The sequence below is a fragment of the Falco punctatus genome, assembly GCF_963210335.1.
Source record: "Falco punctatus genome assembly, contig: scaffold_300, whole genome shotgun sequence".
NCBI lineage: Eukaryota > Metazoa > Chordata > Aves > Falconiformes > Falconidae > Falco > Falco punctatus.
Genome location: NW_027660126.1, coordinates 1 through 17,405, shown reverse-complemented (window position 1 = coordinate 17,405; position 17,405 = coordinate 1). Strand labels below are relative to the sequence as shown.

General features: G+C 64.9%; 2 protein-coding genes across 2 annotated transcripts; one reads left to right on the top strand and one right to left on the bottom strand.

Annotated features, from left to right (window-relative positions):
• Window positions 1-6: 6 nt before the first annotated feature.
• Window positions 7-2,858, top strand: LOC308057909 (HLA class II histocompatibility antigen, DR alpha chain). The gene is made up of 3 exons (XM_080411924.1): window positions 7-125; window positions 1,823-2,098; window positions 2,201-2,858. The coding sequence occupies exons 1-3, from the start codon at window positions 59-61 to the stop codon at window positions 2,353-2,355; spliced, it is 498 nt and encodes a 165-aa protein (XP_080268050.1). The 5' UTR covers window positions 7-58; the 3' UTR covers window positions 2,356-2,858.
• Window positions 2,859-10,604: 7,746 nt separating this feature from the next.
• Window positions 10,605-17,385, bottom strand: LOC308057910 (collagen alpha-1(V) chain-like). Its single transcript, XM_080411925.1, has 11 exons — window positions 16,745-17,385; window positions 16,573-16,626; window positions 16,357-16,464; window positions 16,064-16,117; window positions 15,820-15,855; window positions 15,672-15,725; window positions 13,906-14,182; window positions 13,711-13,823; window positions 13,484-13,552; window positions 12,839-13,072; window positions 10,605-12,250 (listed from the first exon to the last, which is right to left on the bottom strand). The coding sequence occupies exons 5-11, from the start codon at window positions 15,820-15,822 to the stop codon at window positions 12,104-12,106; spliced, it is 897 nt and encodes a 298-aa protein (XP_080268051.1). The 5' UTR covers window positions 15,823-15,855; window positions 16,064-16,117; window positions 16,357-16,464; window positions 16,573-16,626; window positions 16,745-17,385; the 3' UTR covers window positions 10,605-12,103.
• Between the last annotated feature and the right edge of the window lie 20 nt (window positions 17,386-17,405).

The following is a 17,405-nucleotide window of genomic DNA, read 5'->3' as shown; positions in this document are numbered from 1 at the left end:
GCGCCTGCCCTCCTTCAGCACCTACGCCAGCTTCGAGGCGCAGGGCGCCCTGCAGAACATGGCCATCAACAAGCAGAACCTGGAGCACTCCATGAAAAGATTCAACCGCTCGCAGGCCACCATCGGTAACAACCCACCCCCCCAACCCACCCCCCCCCCGAGACCCCCCGGCGTTCCCACAGAGCAGGGGAACCCCCAGCGGGGCGCACGGGGCGCTGGGGACAACCGGTAGAGCACGTGGCACCTTGGGGACACCCAGCAGGGCACACGGCATCCATGAGACCCCCAGTGAGGTGCATGGCACCTTGGGGACCCCCAGCGGGGCACATGGCACCTTGGGGACCCCCAGCGGGGCACATGGCAGGAGACCCCCAGCAGGGCACATGGCACCTTGGGGACCCCCAGCGGGGCACATGGCAGGAGACCCCCAGCAGGGCACATGGCACCTTGGGGACCCCCATCAGGGCACACGGCACCCATGAGACCCCCCAGTGAGGTGCATGGCACCTTGGGGACCCCCAGTGGGGCACATGGCAGGAGACCCCCAGCAAGGTGCACAGCACCCTGGGGACCCCCAGCAGGGCACATGGCACCTTGGGGACCCCCAGTGGGGCACACGGCAGGAGACCCCCAGCAAGGTGCATGGCACCCTGGGACCCTCAGTGGGGCACACGGCACCCTGAGGACTCCCAGTGAGGTGCACAGCACCCAGGAGACCCCCAGCGAGGTGCGTGGCACCTTGGGGACCCCCAGCAGGGGCACACGGCACCCTGGGACCCCCAGCAAGGTGCATGGCACCCTGAGGACCCCCAGTGGGGCACACGACACCCTGGGGACCCCCAGCAGGGCGCATGGCACCCTGAGGACCCCCAGTGAGGTGCACAGCACCCAGGAGACCCCCAGTGAGGTGCACAGCACCCAGAAGACCCCCAGTGAGGCGCATGGCACCTTGGAGACCCCCAGTGAGGTGCACAGCACCCTGGGGACCCCCAGCAGGGCACATGGCACCCTGGGGACCCCCAGTGGGGCACACAGTACCCTGATGCAGGGGGGCACCCAGCACAGCCCCCTTGCTGGGGTGGGGGTCTCCCCGGGTGGGCAGCCACAAGGGGACCTGTCACGGCCCCTGCCCTGGGGTTTGGGGGTCTCCTTGGGGATCTCGGCACAGCCCCGCACTGGGGTTTGGGGGTCTCCTTGGGTGGGCAACCACAGGGGGACCCAGCACAGCCCCCCACTGGGGTTCGGGGGTCTCCTTGGGTGGGCAACCACAGGGGGACCCAGCACAGCCCCCCACTGGGGTTCGGGGGTCTCCTTGGGTGGGCAACCACAGGGGGACCCAGCACAGCCCCCCACCGGGGTTTGGGGGTCTCCTTGGGTGGCCAACCACAGGGGGACCCAGCACAGCCCCCCACCGGGGTTCGGGGGTCTCCCCGGGTGGGCAACCACAGGGGGACCCAGCACAGCCCCCACTGGGGTTTGGGGGTCTCCTTGGGTGGGCAACCACAGGGGGACCCAGCACAGCCCCCCACTGGGGTTTGGGGGTCTCCTTGGGTGGCCAACCACAGGGGGACCCAGCACAGCCCCCCACCGGGGTTCGGGGGTCTCCCCGGGTGGGCAACCACAGGGGGACCCAGCACAGCCCCCCACTGGGGTTTGGGGGTCTCCTTGGGTGGCAACCACAGGGGGACCCAGCACAGCCCCCCACTGGGGTTTGGGGGTCTCCTTGGGTGGGCAACCAGGCTAACCAGCCCGGGGCACCGTGGGGGCACCACTAACTCCTGGCTCACCCCCTCCCCCCCCCCTCCCTCCTTGTTGTCCCCAGTGCCCCCCGAGGTGACCATGTTCCCCAAACACCAAGTGGAGCTGGAGAACCCCAACATCCTGACCTGTTACGTGGACAAGTTCTGGCCGCCCGTCCTCTCCATCACGTGGCTGAAGAACGGGCAGGAGGTGACCGGGGGGGTCCTCGAGACCGTGTTCTACCCCCGGGATGACAACACCTTCCGCAAGTTCTCCTACCTCATCCCCGCCCGCGGCGAGTACTACGACTGCCGGGTGAAGATCGAGGGGTTGCCCACCACCTTCTCCAAACACTGGGGTGAGAACCTGGGGGGGGGGGGGGGGTCACGGAGGGGGGCTGGGCAGTGCCTCCCCTCCCCCCTGGCTCAGCACCCCATCCTCACCCACCTCCCTCCTCCAGAACCTCAGGTACCCCTCCCCCTCTCCGAGAGCACCGAGACCCTGGTGTGCGCCCTGGGTTTGGCCGTGGGCATCGTCGGCATCGTGGTGGGCACCATCCTCATCATCAAGGCCATGAAGATGAGCAGCACCCGCAATCAACGGGGCATCTTGTGAGGGCCCCCCCCCGCCCCTCCCCCCTCCAGCTGGACCCTCCGCACCCTCAGCCAACCCTCGCCTCAGCCCGGTGGGAGCCGGTCACCCCACGGCGCCCCCGTGTCCTCCCTGCACCCCACGTAGAAGAGCTGGAGATGGTTCCAGAACCGGACCTGGCAGGGACCCGTCCCTGGTGGCTGGGGGGAGCCAAGGTGGCACCTGTGGCTACCGTGGCTCGCCCACCCCCCAGGGGACATCGCCGCAGAGCCCCGGGGGTCGCACTGCTCCCAGTTGCCAGCCCCCACCAGGCTGGGACCACCCTGCACGCGCGCCCCGGGGCCACCTCCAGGTCGGGACATGGAGCTTCTCCCCAGCCCAGGTGTGGGGTCTCCCCTGCAGACCCCTGAAGGGAGGGGGAGGCGTGCCCCGCCCCCCCAGCCCCCCACCCCACGCTCCCGCTCCGCCGCTTGGTCGCCACAATAAAAGGGGTTGGGGTCGATCCTGTGGTGCGACCCTCACCGTGACTCCGTGCCCTGCCCGCTCCCGCGGGGTTGGGGTGGTCTGGGGGGGCGCTGGGGGTGGGGGGGTGGGGGGGGAGGGTCGAGCAGAACCAGGGGGCAGGGTGACCTCGGGACCCCTGGGTCCTCAACGGCTGATGTGGGTGGAGATCAGCACCGCCACCAGGGTGATCCCTGGCTCCTGGCTGGGGGGGTGGGGGGGTGGTGGGACCACCAAGCCCATCAGTACGCAGCCACCACTCATGGTAAGGCCAGGAAGATGGTCTGAGCCAGCAGCATCCCTGGGGCCACCAGACCTGGACCCAGAGCAGAGGAGACCTCACGGGGTCCCACCAGCATCCCTGGGGCCACCAAACCTGGACCCAGAGCAGAGGAGACCTCACGGGGTCCCACCAGCATCCCTGGGGCCACCAGACCTGGACCCAGAGTAGAGGAGACCTCACGAGGTCCCACCAGCGGATGCCACCAGCATCCCTGGGGCCACCAGACCTGGACCCAGAGCAGAGGAGACCTCACGGGGTCCCACCAGCATCCCTGGGGCCACCAGACCTGGACCCAGAGTAGAGGAGACCTCACGAGGTCCCACCAGCATTCCTGGGGTCCCACCAGACCTGGACCCAGAGTAGAGGAGACCTCACGAGGTCCCACCAGCAGATGCCACCAGCATCCCTGGGGCCACCAGACCTGGACCCAGAGCAGAGGAGACCTCACGGGGTCCCACCAGCATCCCTGGGGCCACCAGACCTGGACCCAGAGCAGAGGAGACCTCACGGGGTCCCACCAGCATCCCTGGGGCCACCAGACCTGGACCCTACACCCCCCTTGAGAGCCACCAGCTGGGGCAGAGGGGGGGGGGGGGGGGGGGGGAAGGGAAGGAGCAAAACCAGAGCTTGCCCTCAGCCAGACCAGTTCTCCCAGTCGTAGCTTTGCTGGGTAACTGGTGACACCGCCGCTTGGCTCGGGAAGTCTCTAACGTCGCCCGTCCCGGTTCCTCTTTCCCTCCCCGGCACCACCCGGGTGTGTGGGGTGTCTGGCACGCGGTGGGGGGGTCCGGCCAGCCTGGGTGACCCCCCGTGTGCCCCCCACCCCCACCCCCACCCCCCCTTGGGGGGTCAAGAGGGGCGATGGGGCAGATCCAGCATCGCCGCGGGGCTGGAGGGGAGAAGGAGGCGCTGAGCAAACCACGAGGCACGAGGTGATGGAGATGGGGGTGGGTGTGGGTGGGGGGGGGCGGGGGGGGGCGGGGGGGGGGGTCCGCTTCCCTCCTTGCTTGGAGGGGAAGGGGAAGATGCGGCGGGAACAGAAAGTGGGGGATGGGCGGCCGGGGGGGGATGTGAAACTCGGCTGGCTCGCACGCGGGCGGCGCGGTGGGGTGGCGGGGGGGGGGGGGGGGGGGGGGGGGGCACGTCAGCCCTCCCCTCCCCCCCCACCAGCCCCTCCCCACCCCCCCTCCCCACCCCCCGGTGAGAAGCGTCGGGAGGGGAGGGGGCCAGCCCCAGGTGGAGAAGGAGCAGCAGAGCTCTGGCTCCAGGACCCGAATCAACCCCGCCCCGCCCCCCCCCCAAAAAAAAAAAAAAAAAAATTAAAAAAAGGAAAAGTATATTTCTAGGACAAAAAAAATAAATAGGAGCAACAGCCAACACCCCCCCCCCCCATATACTGGGACCAGGACCCCCCCCATATACTGGGACCAGGACCCTCCCCCCTTATACTGGGACCAGGATAACCCCCATATACTAGGACCAGGACCCTCCCCCCATATACTGGGACCAGGACCCCCCCCATATACTGGGACCAGGACCCTCCCCCCATATACTGGGACCAGGACCCCCCCCCATATACTGGGACCAGGACCCTCCCCCCATATACTGGGACCAGGACCCTCCCCATATACTGGGACCACGACCCTCCCCCCATATACTGGGACCAGGACCCTTCCCCCATATACTGGGACCAGGACCCCCCTCCATATACTGGGACCAGGAACCCCCCCTTATACTGGGACCAGGACAACCCCCATATACTGAGACCAGGACCTCCCCCCATATACTGGGACCAGGACCCTCCCCATATACTGGGACCAGGACCCTCCCCCCTTATACTGGGACCAGGATAACCCCCATATACTAGGACCAGGACCCTCCCCCCATATACTGGGACCAGGACCCCTCCCATATACTGGGACCAGGAACCCCCACTTATACTGGGACCAGGACCCACCCCCATATACTGGGACCAGGACCCTCCCCCCATATACTGGAACCAGGACCCTCCCCCCATATACTGGGACCAGGACACTCCCCCCATATACTGGGACCAGGAACCCCCCCCTTATACTGGGACCAGGACCCCTCCCATATACTGGGACCAGTAACCCCCCCATATACTGGGACCAGGACCCCCCCATATACTGGGACCAGGACTTCATCTCCCTGGAGTCTGCCGGAGACTGGTGATGCAGCCCCAGTGCTGCCTGCAGATTGGTTGGACTGGGGTTACTGGAGGACAAGAGCCCTTTTTCCCCGAAAGTCTGGCGTGCCCCTGGGGCGGGGGGAGGGGGGTGGGGGGTGGGGGGGCAGCAGCTTTGGTGGAAATCCCCTGTCTGGGGGGGCGGGGGGACGGATGGATGATGGATGGATGGAGCATCCCCTGGGCTGTGAGGACGCCGAATCCCACCGCGTCGGGGGGGGGGGCAGGGAGGGACCAAACGGGGCGACCCCAGCACGGGCACCCCCTTTCCTGGGGGCGTCAGCCCCCCCCAGGACCCCTCAAAAGCCTCAAAGACCCCCCCAAAGCCTCAAAGACACCCCCAAAAGCCTCAAAGACCCCCCAAAAGTCTCAAAGACCCCTCAAAAGCCTCAAAGACCCCTCAAAAGCCTCAAAGACCCCCCCAAAAGCCTCAAAGACCCCCCAAAAGCTTCAAAGACCCCTCAAAAGTCTCAAAGACCCCTCAAAAGCCTCAAAGACCCCCCCAAAAGCCTCAAAGACCCCCCCAAAAGCTTCAAAGACCCCTCAAAAGCCTCAAAGACCCCCCCAAAACCCTCAAAGACCCTCCAAAAGCCTCAAAGACACCCCCAACAGCCTCAAAGACCCCCCAAAAGCCTCAAAGACACCCCCAAAAGTCTCAAAGACCCCCTAAAAGCCTCAAGACCACTCAAAAGCCTCAAAGACACCCCCAATAGCCTCAAAGACCCCCCAAAAGCTTCAAAGACCCCTCAAAAGCCTCAAAGACACCCCCAAAACCCTCAAAGACCCCCTAAAGCCTCAAAGACACCCCCAATAGCCTCAAAGACCCCCCAAAAGCTTCAAAGACCCCTCAAAAGCCTCAAAGACACCCCCAAAACCCTCAAAGACCCTCCAAAAGCCTCAAAGACCCCCTAAAAGCCTCAAAGACACCCCCAACAGCCTCAAAGACCCCCCAAAAGCTTCAGAGACCCCTCAAAAGCCTCAAAGCCTTTCCTGGGGGCGTCAGCCCACCCCCCCCCCCCGACCTCTGCCAGCTCCAACCATCATCTCCACCAGAGCCACCCCAACAGGAGCCCCCCCCAAAGCCAGGGGGGAGCTCGGTGCTCCCATCCCGCAGACCCCCCATGGGTAAGGTGGTGGCCTTGGGGTCACCCCCCACCCCCCCCCACCCCCCCAAGGGTCCCCCTTGCCTCCTTCTGAGCTCAGGGGAGGGGGAAATGGGTGCGAGGGGGTTTCCAGGAGAAGGTTCCCCACCCCCCCTCGCCCGGGGGGTACCGCGTCACCAGTTCTCAGGGGAAGAAGCGGGTGGAAGGACCCGAGCCCCGAGCAGGGCAGCACCCCCACCCCCCACCCCCCCCGGACCCCTGCACTGCATGGGGGCACGGCACTGGAACGACACCCCCCCCCCCATCCCCGGGGTGGGTGACAGCACCAACGCTCCGGAGAAAAAGACTCCAACACCCCCCAAAGCCTCAAAGACCCCCCCAAAGCCTCAAAGACACACCCAACAGCCTCAAAGACCCCCCAAAAGCCTCAAAGATCTCCCAAAATCCTCAAAGACCCCAAAAAGCTTCAAAGACCCCCCCAAAAGCCTCAAAGATCCCCCAAAAGCCTCAAAGACCCCCCCAAAAGCCTCAAAGATCCCCCAAAAGCCTCAAAGACCCCTCAAAAGCCTCAAGGACACCTCCAACAGCCTCAAAGACCCCCAAAATCCTCAAAGACCCCCCAAAAGCTTCAAAGGCTCCTCAAAAGCCTCAAAGACCCCCACAAACCTTCAAAGACCCTCCAAAGTCCTCCAAGACCCTCCAAAAGCTTCAAAGCTCCCCCAAAAGCCTCAAAGACCCCAAAAAGCCTCAAAAACACCCCCAACAGCCTCAAAGACCCCCCAGAAGCTTCAAAGACCCCTCAAAAGCTTCAAAGACACCCCAAAAGCCTCAAAGATCTCCCAAAAGCCTCAAAGACCCCAACAAGCTTCAAAGACCCCCCCAAAAGCATCAAAGATCCCCCAAAAGCTTCAAAGACCCCTCAAAAGCCTCAAAGACACCTCCAACAGCCTCAAAGACCCCAAAAAGCCTCAAAGACACCCCAACAGCCTCAAAGACCCCCCAGAAGCTTCAAAGACCCTTCAAAGTCCTCCAAGACCCTCCAAAAGCCTCAAAGACCCTCCAAAAGCTTCAAAGACCCCCCAAAAGCCTCAAAGACCCCCCCAAAAGCCTCAAAGACCCTCCAAAAGCCTCAAAGACCCCCCCAAAAGCCTCAAAGACCCTCCAAATTCCTCAAAGACCCCCCAAAAGCCTCAAAGACCCCCCCCCCAAATCCTCAAAGACCCCTTTTTACTACTGTCAGGACCTGCTGGAGGGCAACTGATGCGTGAAGGTGGGGTGGGCGAGGGGTGAGCCGTAGCGTCGTAGAAGCATTGAGGATGGAGAAGACCCCCATGGCCGTCGCGCCCAACGGTTGACCCACCAGCACCGAGCCCACCACGGAACCAGAGCTCTCAGCCCCGCATCCACGTGTTTCTCGAGAGCTTCCAGGGTTGGTGACCCCCCACCCCCCCCCACCCCCCCCCTCGCTGGGCACCCCCCTTCCAACGCCTGACCACCCTTGGCCTAAAGAAATGTGTCCCGATGGGCAACCTGAACCTCCCGTGGTGCAACCTGAAGCTCTTGCCTCTTGTCCTGGGAGAAGACACTGACCCTCCCCCACCCCCACCCCCACCCCACCCCCACCCCCCGTGCCCACAGCATCCTTTCGGATGTGTCTCCCCCCACCCTTGCTCCAAGACCTGGCTCCAGGCTCCCACCCCGGAGCAGAGCAGGACAAGCCCCCACGCTGAAGGTGGGAGCACTGGTTGCACAGGAGACCTGCTGAAATCCCCCAGACCCACCAGAGCCAAGCCCCCCCGCCCCACCCCATCCCCCCACGGAGGAGCTTTTCGTTACCACGTGCATCGCGGGTACCGAGCGGCGCTCAGCATCCCCCTGCCCACGCGGTTTTCCTGGCTTTACCGGAGCGTGGCTTACGTCCTGATGGGCTTGGTGGTCCCACCACCTCCCGGCCACGAGCTTCTCGCCCACCCAAAGGCCCCGGTGGGCAATGGCGGCAGCAGAAGCAGCGCCCAGAGGGACGGCGCGTCACCTTGGGTCAGTGTTTCTCGCAATGCTCCAACGCCAGCCTGGCCGAGCATCATCCTCCTGGTCCAGCTTTGAAGCGCCCGGTCCAGACGATGCTCGGGACGTGGCGGGTGGGGGATGACGATGGAATCGGGGCGTCTCTGGGGTTGGGAATTTTAAAGGCCCTTTAGGTCAGCTCCTGCCACCAGCGGGAAGATCAGGGCGCTCAGAACCAACCTGACTTTGAACATCTCCAGGGATGGGGCATCTCCAACCTTCATCCCACCATCGGTCTTCCTCAGGTCTAGCCCGAATCTTCCCTTTTTCAGCAAAAAATCGCCCGACGTCTACAAGAGGAGCGAGGTGCCCACCCTCCCTCTTGCACCTTCTCCACCAGGAGAGGCCGAGCATCGCTGCGCTGCCCCAGCTGCCCCTGCCCTTGTCCCCACCGCCCCCGGTCGCTCCACCAACCCCCCGGCTGTCACAACGAGCGCTCTGCTGCCGGCCCCCTCCTCGGTGGGCTTTGCGCGCCCATCCCACCCTAAAACCTGGATTTGGGGGGGGGGGGGGGATATTCCCCCTCCACAGGGGTCCGGCTGCTCCCCACGGACAGACCACCCGCGGGTCCCCCACCCCAGCTTCGCCCCCAGGGGGAAGGGGCCGGTCTGGCGCCACCGAGCGGCCGTCGGGGGCATTGCCCGAGCGGTGCTGCCGCCTCGCAGCGCTGCTGTCACTGCGTGCCCTGCTCCCCTCGCAGCGCTGCTGTCACTTCACACCCTGCTCCCCCTTCGTGCCCTGCTGCCACTTCGTGCCCTGCTCCCCCTTCGTGCCCTGCTCCCCCTTCGTGCCCTGCTGCCACTTCGTGCCCTGCTCCCCCTTCGTGCCCTGCTGCCACTTCGTGCCCTGCTCCCCCTTCGTGCCCTGCTGCCACTTCGTGCCCTGCTCCCCCTTCGTGCCCTGCTGTCACTTCGTGCCCTGCTCCCCCTTGCAGCGCTGCTGCTGCTTTGTGCTCTGCTGCCACTTCACACCCTGCTCCCCCTTCGTGCCCTGCTGCCACTGCGTGCCCTGCTGCCACTGCGTGCCCTGCTCCTCCTCACAGCGCTGCTGCCGCTTCACACGCTGCTCCCCTCGCAGCACTGCTGCTGCTTCGTGCCCTGCTCCCCCTTGCAGCGCTGCTGCCACTTCACACCCTGCTCCCCCTTCATGCCCTGCCGCTGCTTCGTGCTCTGCTCCCCCTTCGTGCCCTGCTGCCCACTTCACACCCTGCTCCCCCTTCGTGCCCTCTGTTGCTGCTTCGTGCCCTGCTCCCCTCCCAGCGCTGCTGTCACTTCACACCCTGCTCCCCTCCCAGCGCTGCTGCTGCTTCGTGCCCTGCTGCCACTTCGCGCCCCACTCCCCCCCACGCTGCTGCACCTTCCCACCCTTCCATCCCTCCTCACGCCACCGCTGCTTCCCACCCCTTCCCACCCCTTCCCACCCCTTCCCACCTCGCCCCGCTGCCCCTCGCTGCCCTTCGGCCACCTCGGCCCCCCGCTCCCCGCCAGAGCCTTGGCCACCCCACGGAAGAAAAACGGGAAAAATCGAGGCGGGCGTCGAAGTGGTGGGGGGAGTAACAGGCCCGTGGGTGGGGGGAAGCACCAGGAGGGGGCTGTGCCCTGGGGGACGGCGGCAGCGCCACGGTGGGATGGGGAGCAGGGGGTTTGGGGGGGGCGGCTGGTAGGTCAGGGATGGGGAGCGGTGGGATTTGGGCACGGTGGGAGCAGGGGGATGGGGATACAAAGGGAGGTGGGAGCAGGGGGGGATGGGGGAGGGATGCGGCCACCCAGGAGGAACAAGAAGTACCAGCATCGGGGGCGGGGGGGGGGGGGGCGGCGGGGAGAGCACCAGGGGGTCGTGGGTGCTTTCCTCCACCATCACCCAGGCCAGCAGGCTGCTCACCCTCGGTCTGGGGTCACCTGGGACCCCCCGCATCCCACCCCCGCCCCCCCCAGAGACCGACAGCATCCCCCTCAGCTCCTGCTGGAAGCTGAAAGCCCCCGGCCCTCCCCCATTTTTCCCCCCAATTTTTTTTTTTTTTTTTTTCCTTTTTTACTTTGCAAGGCTTCTGTTCGGAGCCGTCACGAACTATTTTGTGGTCCAGATGTTCCTCCCCTTTGCATTTACCAGCGGTGGGTGGATTTACGCGTCGATATATTATTATTTTTACACTTTCTCCCCCGGGATCTCGTCTCTGTCCGGAGGAATTTCACGGCGGAGGAAATCGTGTATGAAAAAGGCAGCCAAACCAATAACCAACCCCCCAAAAAGCAGCAAAATTATAGATGATATATTACGATCAAAAATAATAGATGATATATTACAATACAACTTAAAAAATTACTTACAGAACTTCATACAGCCCGCCGGCTCAGCACCAGGGGGGCAAACCTCTGCTTTTTAAGAAAACAAAAAAGCAAAGAGCGGTGCCCCTTTAAAGTCCTTTTTATCAGACAGCACCGAGAAAATAATTTTTATTATTATTATTTTAATTTCTATTTTTTCCTCCCCTCCCTCTTCCCCCAGGCACCGGGCTGGCTGAATTGCCACGCAGAGATTCGTTTTTGTTTTTTGAGGGGGGGGGGGGAAATCCCAAATTACGCCGCAGGGACCGGTATCGCTGGTTGTATCCACTCCTTTAAATAATATAATTAATTTAAAAAATAATAAAAACAAAAAACACAGCGAAAACACAACGTCCTTCTTCCTCGCGTCCTTCGGGGCTGGGATTTGTCAGAGGATTTTGTGAAATACGCCGCGCGGTGGGGAAGACCAACAGCACCCTGCTGGGACAGGGAAGCTTTTTTTTTTTTTTTTTTTTTTTTCCCCCACCAAAAAAAAATTAATTAGACTCATTAGCAGAGTAGCAAGGTCAAGTCCACCTGTACGCATCAGGCTGGGCCAGCCGACGGAGGTGGCCAGCCAGCGTCGCCGCAGGGATGCACCCAAAGGAGATGATGCTCCTGGGGACGGATGCACCCCAGGATCCACGTTCCCCCCCGACCCCCCGAGACCACCTGGAAGCACGAGGGTCTCCGTGGCACGAATCCATGCGGGAATAGAGGGATGAGAGCTTTCTCCCGATGCTGATCCCAAAGCGCCGGCATCATCCCGGGTTTTCCAACCCAACGGGGAGCGGACCCCAGTACCGGTCTCCCCGCTGGGCGGCTGTGCTCCTCCAGGGGGTCCCCCCCTGGGGTGAGAGGGCACGGGAAACAAGCCCTGGGAATACTGGGAAAGAGCACTGGGATTTGGGGGGAGGGGGCACTGCCGGGCGCCGAGGGAGGGAGCCCAGCTGGATCCGTTAAAAACGTTCTTCTCTGTCTCTCTACGTATTAAAATATAGATTTATTCTACACCTTAAAAGTCTCTTTGGCATCTCTCCAGACCCTGGCCCCCGGGGGGGGGGGCGGGGGGGGAAGGGGGGCGGCGGTGGCGGTGGTCTCGGGCGCACGGGCAGGGCTCCTCGCAGCGACGTGATGCGCGGGGGGGGCGGCGGGTGCCGCTGCTTCGGTGCTCGGAGGCGACGGGGGAGGGGGGCGGGGGTCGCCCCCCCCGGAGGCCAGGGTTTGGCAGTGGGGGGGAGGGTTGCGTTCTGGGGGGGTTGTGGGGGCTGGGGGCGTGGGTTTGGTCCTTTTAGCCGAGGAAACAGACGGCGCCCACCTCGAACCCAAACCTCTGGCCGGGCTCGCCGAAGTCCATGACGCGCACATCCAGCAGCGGCAGCAGCTCCAGGCGGGGCGTGCTCAGCTCCAGCACCGTCCGACCCGAGCCCTTCCGTCCCTGCGGGGGGAGGGGGGGTGTGGGGGGGGGTGGGTCAGGGGCTGGGGGCCACCGGCTGACAACCCTCGGCGGGCTCGACCCTTGGAGTCCAGCCTTCCCCACGGATCCCTGGCGTTTGGCCAGATCATCCCTCTCCGGGGCACCCGATGCCCGCTCAAGGGCACCTTCTCCCCCTCCCCCCATCCCGGTGCTTTCTAGTGCTCCTCACCCATCTGTGCTTCTCTCCATCCCTCCATCTCTCCATCCTGGTGCCTTCTAGTGCTCCTCACCCATCTGTGCTTCTCCAAAAGGGAGATGCTACCAGCTCTCCATCTCTCCATCCCTCCATCCCTCCATGCTGGTACCTTCTAGTGCTCCTCACCCATCTGTGCTTCTCTCCATCCCTCCATCCCTCCATGCTGGTGCCTTCTAGTGCTCCTCACCCATCTGTGCTTCTCTCCATCCCTCCATCCTGGTGTCTTCTAGCACTCCTTACCCATCTGTGCCTTCACCCATCTCTTTTTCCCCCCATGTCCTCTCCCCGTGTCTCCTCCACCCCCCGCATCCTCCCCCCCCATTTACACACCCCCCCCCCCCCGCCATGCTCACCGCGCAGCCGTCGGTCACCGCTTTGACGTAGGGGCTGGTGTCGTAGCTGAGCTCCTCCTCGTTGGCAGCCAAGAAGCGGAGGGCACGGTGGTGGTCCCCGGAGGCGGTGCTGTGCCAGCCCACGGAGCGGTGGCAGTGGTAGGTGAAGTTCTGGCGAGCGGAGACGCTGAGGAGCCGGAGGAAGGTCAACTGCACCACGCCGAGGGGGTGGCTTTCCGAATCCGTGTAGGAGAACTGCGGGTGGGAAGAGAGGGGCACGTGAGAAGCGGGGCTGGAGGGGGTCCGCTGGGGTCCAGACCCCCCTTCCTGGAGGGGGCAGAAGGGCTGATGGGGTCAAGGTCAAGCGAGGGGGAGATATCCTTGGAAAAGGAGCAGTGGCCGGCCACCCGAGGAGCACCGAGGCTGGGGACACGCATAGAGGAAGAGGGTGACAAGGGTGCAAGTCGGCGCTTAGGCAGGGTGCCCAGCCAAGGGGGGGGGGGGGGGGGGGCTTGCCGGGACCCTCCCCCCCAGGATTGATACACGGGCTGGTGCTCATCCTTCCCGGAAAAGAAGAGAGCCCACCGGCAGGGAAGGCATCCCCAGGGTCTCACCTACAGTGCTCAGCCCCCCACCCCCACCCCCCCCTACCCCGAGCATCCTCACCCTGCTGCCCTCCTGGAACTGACTGAACCACCGCCACGGTGCCTCCTCCTCCCACCCTGACATCTTCACCTGGAAGAGGAGAAGCAGCCGTGAGGAAGGCAGGCAGCACCCCGCACCCCCTCCCCACACAAGACCCCCACCACTGCCTTCCGCAGCCACGCTGGGACCCCCCCCCGTGCCATCCCCATCCCCTCCCCCCCCCCCCCCCCCTCCGCCGCCTCGCTCACCTCCTGTACATCCCTGCTGGGGAAGACGCAGGTCTCCCCGCCTGCCGTGAAGTTGCAGAAAACCTTGAAAGAATCCCGAGCGCATCCCTGGTTGGGGTCGATCCAGTACTCGCCTGCGCGGGGAGGAGAGGGGTCAGCGCGCCCCACGGCGCCCTTGCTGCCATCCCTGCTCGCCCTGCTGCCGCTGCCGCTCACCGTCGGGCAGCCCCGGCTGGCTGAGCTGTAGGTCCTGGCACGTGCGGGCAGGATGGTCCCGGGTGCCCATGGGGCGCCGCAGCCCCTCGATCTCCTGCTTGAGGGAGCTAAGGGAGCCGAAGATCTCCTCCATGCCCTGGTCGGCGGCCGCTCGCTCGCCTCCCTCCTCCTCCTCCTCCTCCTCCTCCTCCTCCAGCAGCTGGCTGCCATCGATGGAGCGCTTGCTCTTCTTGGGCAGCTGGATGGGCAGGGGCTGGATCACCTCGCCGGGGGGGCCCTAGGAACCAAAAGTTCTCAGCACCCCAGGTCCACAAAGCCGCGCAGACCCCCATCCCCCAGGACCACCAGACTGCCGCCTGCTCAGGCTTGGACATCGGAGACGTCCCCGCGCATCCCTCCCTGATCCCTCCACATCCCTCCCTGATCCCCCGCATCCCTCCCTGATCCCTCCACATCCCTCCCTGATCCCCCGCATCCCTCCCTGATCCCTCCACATCCCTCCCTGATCCCCATGCGTCCATCCCTGATCCCTCCACGTCCCTCCCTGATCCCCGCACATCCCTCCCTGATCTCTCCACGTCCCTCCCTGATCCCCACGCATCCCTCCCTGATCCCCATGCATCCATCCCTGGCCCCTCCGCATCCCTCCCTGATCCCCGCACATCCCTCCCTGATCTCTCCACGTCCCTCCCTGATCCCCACGCATCCCTCCCTGATCCCCATGCGTCCATCCCTGATCCCTGCGCATCCCTCCCTGATCCCTCTGCATCCATCCCTGGTCCCTCCGCATCCCTCCCTGATCCCCCGCATCCATCCCTGATCCCTCCACGTCCCTCCCTGATCCCTCCACGTCCCTCCCTGATCCCTCCACGTCCATCCCTGATCCCCACGCATCCATCCCTGATCCCTCCAAGTCCATCCCTGATCCCTCCACGTCCATCCCTGATCCCTCCACATCCATCCCTGATCCCTCCACATCCCTCCCTGGTCCCTCCACATCCCTCCCTGATCCCCGCGCATCCCTCCCTGATCCCTCCACATCCCTCCCTGATCCCCGCGCATCCCTCCCTGATCCCTGCACATCCCTCCCTGATCCCCGCACATCCCTCCCTGATCCCCACGCGTCCATCCCTGATCCCTCCACATCCATCCCTGGTCCCTCCACATCCATCCCTGATCCCCACGCATCCATCCCTGATCCCCACGCATCCCTCCCTGATCCCTCCAAGTCCATCCCTGATCCCTCCACGTCCATCCCTGATCCCTCCACATCCATCCCTGATCCCTCCACATCCATCCCTGATCCCTCCACATCCCTCCCTGGTCCCTCCACATCCCTCCCTGATCCCCGCGCATCCCTCCCTGATCCCTGCACATCCCTCCCTGATCCCCGCACATCCCTCCCTGATCCCCACGCGTCCATCCCTGATCCCTCCACATCCCTCCCTGATCCCCACGCGTCCATCCCTGATCCCTCCACATCCATCCCTGGTCCCTCCACGTCCATCCCTGATCCCTGCGCATCCCTCCCTCATCCCTGCGCATCCCTCCCTCATCCCGCGCATCCCTCCCTCATCCCCGCGCATCCCTCCCTCATCCCTGCGCATCCCTCCCTGATCCTTCCACATCCCTCCCTGGTCCCTCCACATCCATCCCTGATCCCCGCGCATCCCTCCCTGATCCCCACGCATCCCTCCCTCCAAGGGCTGCTCCTACATCCCCCCCCCCCGCCATCTCCCCCCTGCCACCACCACTGAGCCACTCACCGGGTGTCCAGGGGGTCCCGGGGGTCCACGTTCACCTTTGGGTCCTGCTTGGCCCTAAGGGAAAGAGACCCCCACGGGCATCAGTTTGGGGAGGGGGCTAAAGGGGGGAAGGGGGGAGGGTCGGGGGGGGGCACCGTTGGGCTCTTACCATCGCGCCCTTGGCACCTTTGGGACCAGCTGGGCCCTGCAATGCAAGAGCAGGTCGGTCAGCGAGGGGGGGGCTGGCGTGGGGGGGGTGGGGGGGCTGGGGTGGTGATGATGATGACAGAAGCCCCCCTCCCCAAACAGAGGGAGGGAAACTGGGAGCGCAGGCGTAAGGATGAGGGATGGGGAGGGAGCAGGGGGGCTTGGAGAGGGGGGGGCACATGGCAGAGGGGGGGGGGGGCACTCACTGGGAGTCCAGGGGGGCCAGTGGGGCCGATGGGACCAGTAGCACCAGGGATGCCCTGCGTGATGGGAGAAGAGCAGGATCCAGTATGAGGCGACACCCCCCCCATCCCACCTCCCCCAGCATGCGGTACAACTCCCCCCCTCCCCATCCCCACCCCCCCCCCCAACTCATCCCCCCCCAGTTCTCCCTAATTTTACAATCCCCACCTGCTTGGACCCCTCCAAACCACAACACCAACCTCCCCCCACCCCCCCCCGCCCCCTCCCCAAGTACCCCCCAAGCCCCCAGACTCACAGTTTCTCCCTTCTGCCCCGTGGAGCCTTGGGGGCCAGGGAGACCCCGGTCCCCCTTCTCCCCCTGCTCTCCCGGGGGTCCGATCAAGCCGATGAGACCAGGGTGGCCCTGGGGGGACACAAGAGGAGATCAGCGAGGGTCCACGAGGGGACCCCCGGTGGGGGACCCCCCCCCGTGCTGGGATTTAGGGTGTCCCCACAGCATCGTGGTCCTCACCTTCTCCCCTTTGGCACCGGTGTCACCTTTGAGGCCGGGGAGACCCGGGGGACCCTGCAAGAGGCAGATGTGAGATGTGGGGCGCAAGGGGGAGGGTACCCCCACCTTGGGGGGGGGGCGGGGGGAGGGAGTGCTGCTGTGGGGGAAATGGGGGGGGGGGCTACACACTCACCACAGGTCCTGGTGGTCCAGCCTGGCCGGTGGTCCCCGGTTTGCCTTGTTCTCCCTGCGCGGGCAAGAGGACAAGGTGAGCCCCCGCGATCCGGTGCCACCGGGACGTGGGACCCTCGCCCCTCCTTGGCACGGTGCCAGCAGACCCCACGGGCACAGGACCCCCGTGTCCCACCACCAGGATGTAGGACCCTCGCCACGGCACCAGCAGACCCCCTGTGTCCGTGGGACCCCCCGTGTCCCACCACCAGGATGTGGGACCCTCACCCCTCCCCGGCACGGTGCCAGCAGACCCCCCGTGTCCATGGGACCCCCGTGTCCATGGGACCCCCCGTGTCCCACCACCAGGATGTGGGACCCTCACCCCTCCCCAGCGCGGTGCCAGCAGACCCCATGGGCATGGGACCCCCCGTGTCCCACCACTGGGACGTGGGACCCTCACCCCTCCCCGGCGCGGTGCCAGCAGACCCCATGGGCATGGGACCCCCCGTGTCCATGGGACCCCCCCGTGTCCCACCACCAGGATGTGGGACCCTCGCCCCTCCTCAGAACAGTGCCAGCAGACCCCCCGTGTCCATGGGACCCCCCGTGTCCCACCACCAGGATGTGGGACCCTCGCCCCTCCTCGGCACGGTGCCAGCAGACCCCATAGGCATGGGACC

What these genes read in the sequence shown, in the direction of transcription:
- LOC308057909 (XM_080411924.1), top strand. Translation starts at nt 59, where the DNA reads ATGGCCATCAACAAGCAGAACCTGGAGCACTCCATGAAAAGATTCAAC. An exon ending in CCGCTCGCAGGCCACCATCG is followed by an intron (nt 126 to 1,822) that starts GTAACAACCCAC and finishes TGTTGTCCCCAG; the next exon opens with TGCCCCCCGAGGTGACCATG. An exon ending in CACCTTCTCCAAACACTGGG is followed by an intron (nt 2,099 to 2,200) that starts GTGAGAACCTGG and finishes TCCCTCCTCCAG; the next exon opens with AACCTCAGGTACCCCTCCCC.
- LOC308057910 (XM_080411925.1), bottom strand. An exon ending in CCAGCCGGGGCTGCCCGACG is followed by an intron (nt 13,824 to 13,905) that starts GTGAGCGGCAGC and finishes CTCCCCGCGCAG; the next exon opens with GCGAGTACTGGATCGACCCC. An exon ending in CGGTGACCGACGGCTGCGCG is followed by an intron (nt 12,251 to 12,838) that starts GTGAGCATGGCG and finishes CTCCCCCCGCAG; the next exon opens with GGACGGAAGGGCTCGGGTCG.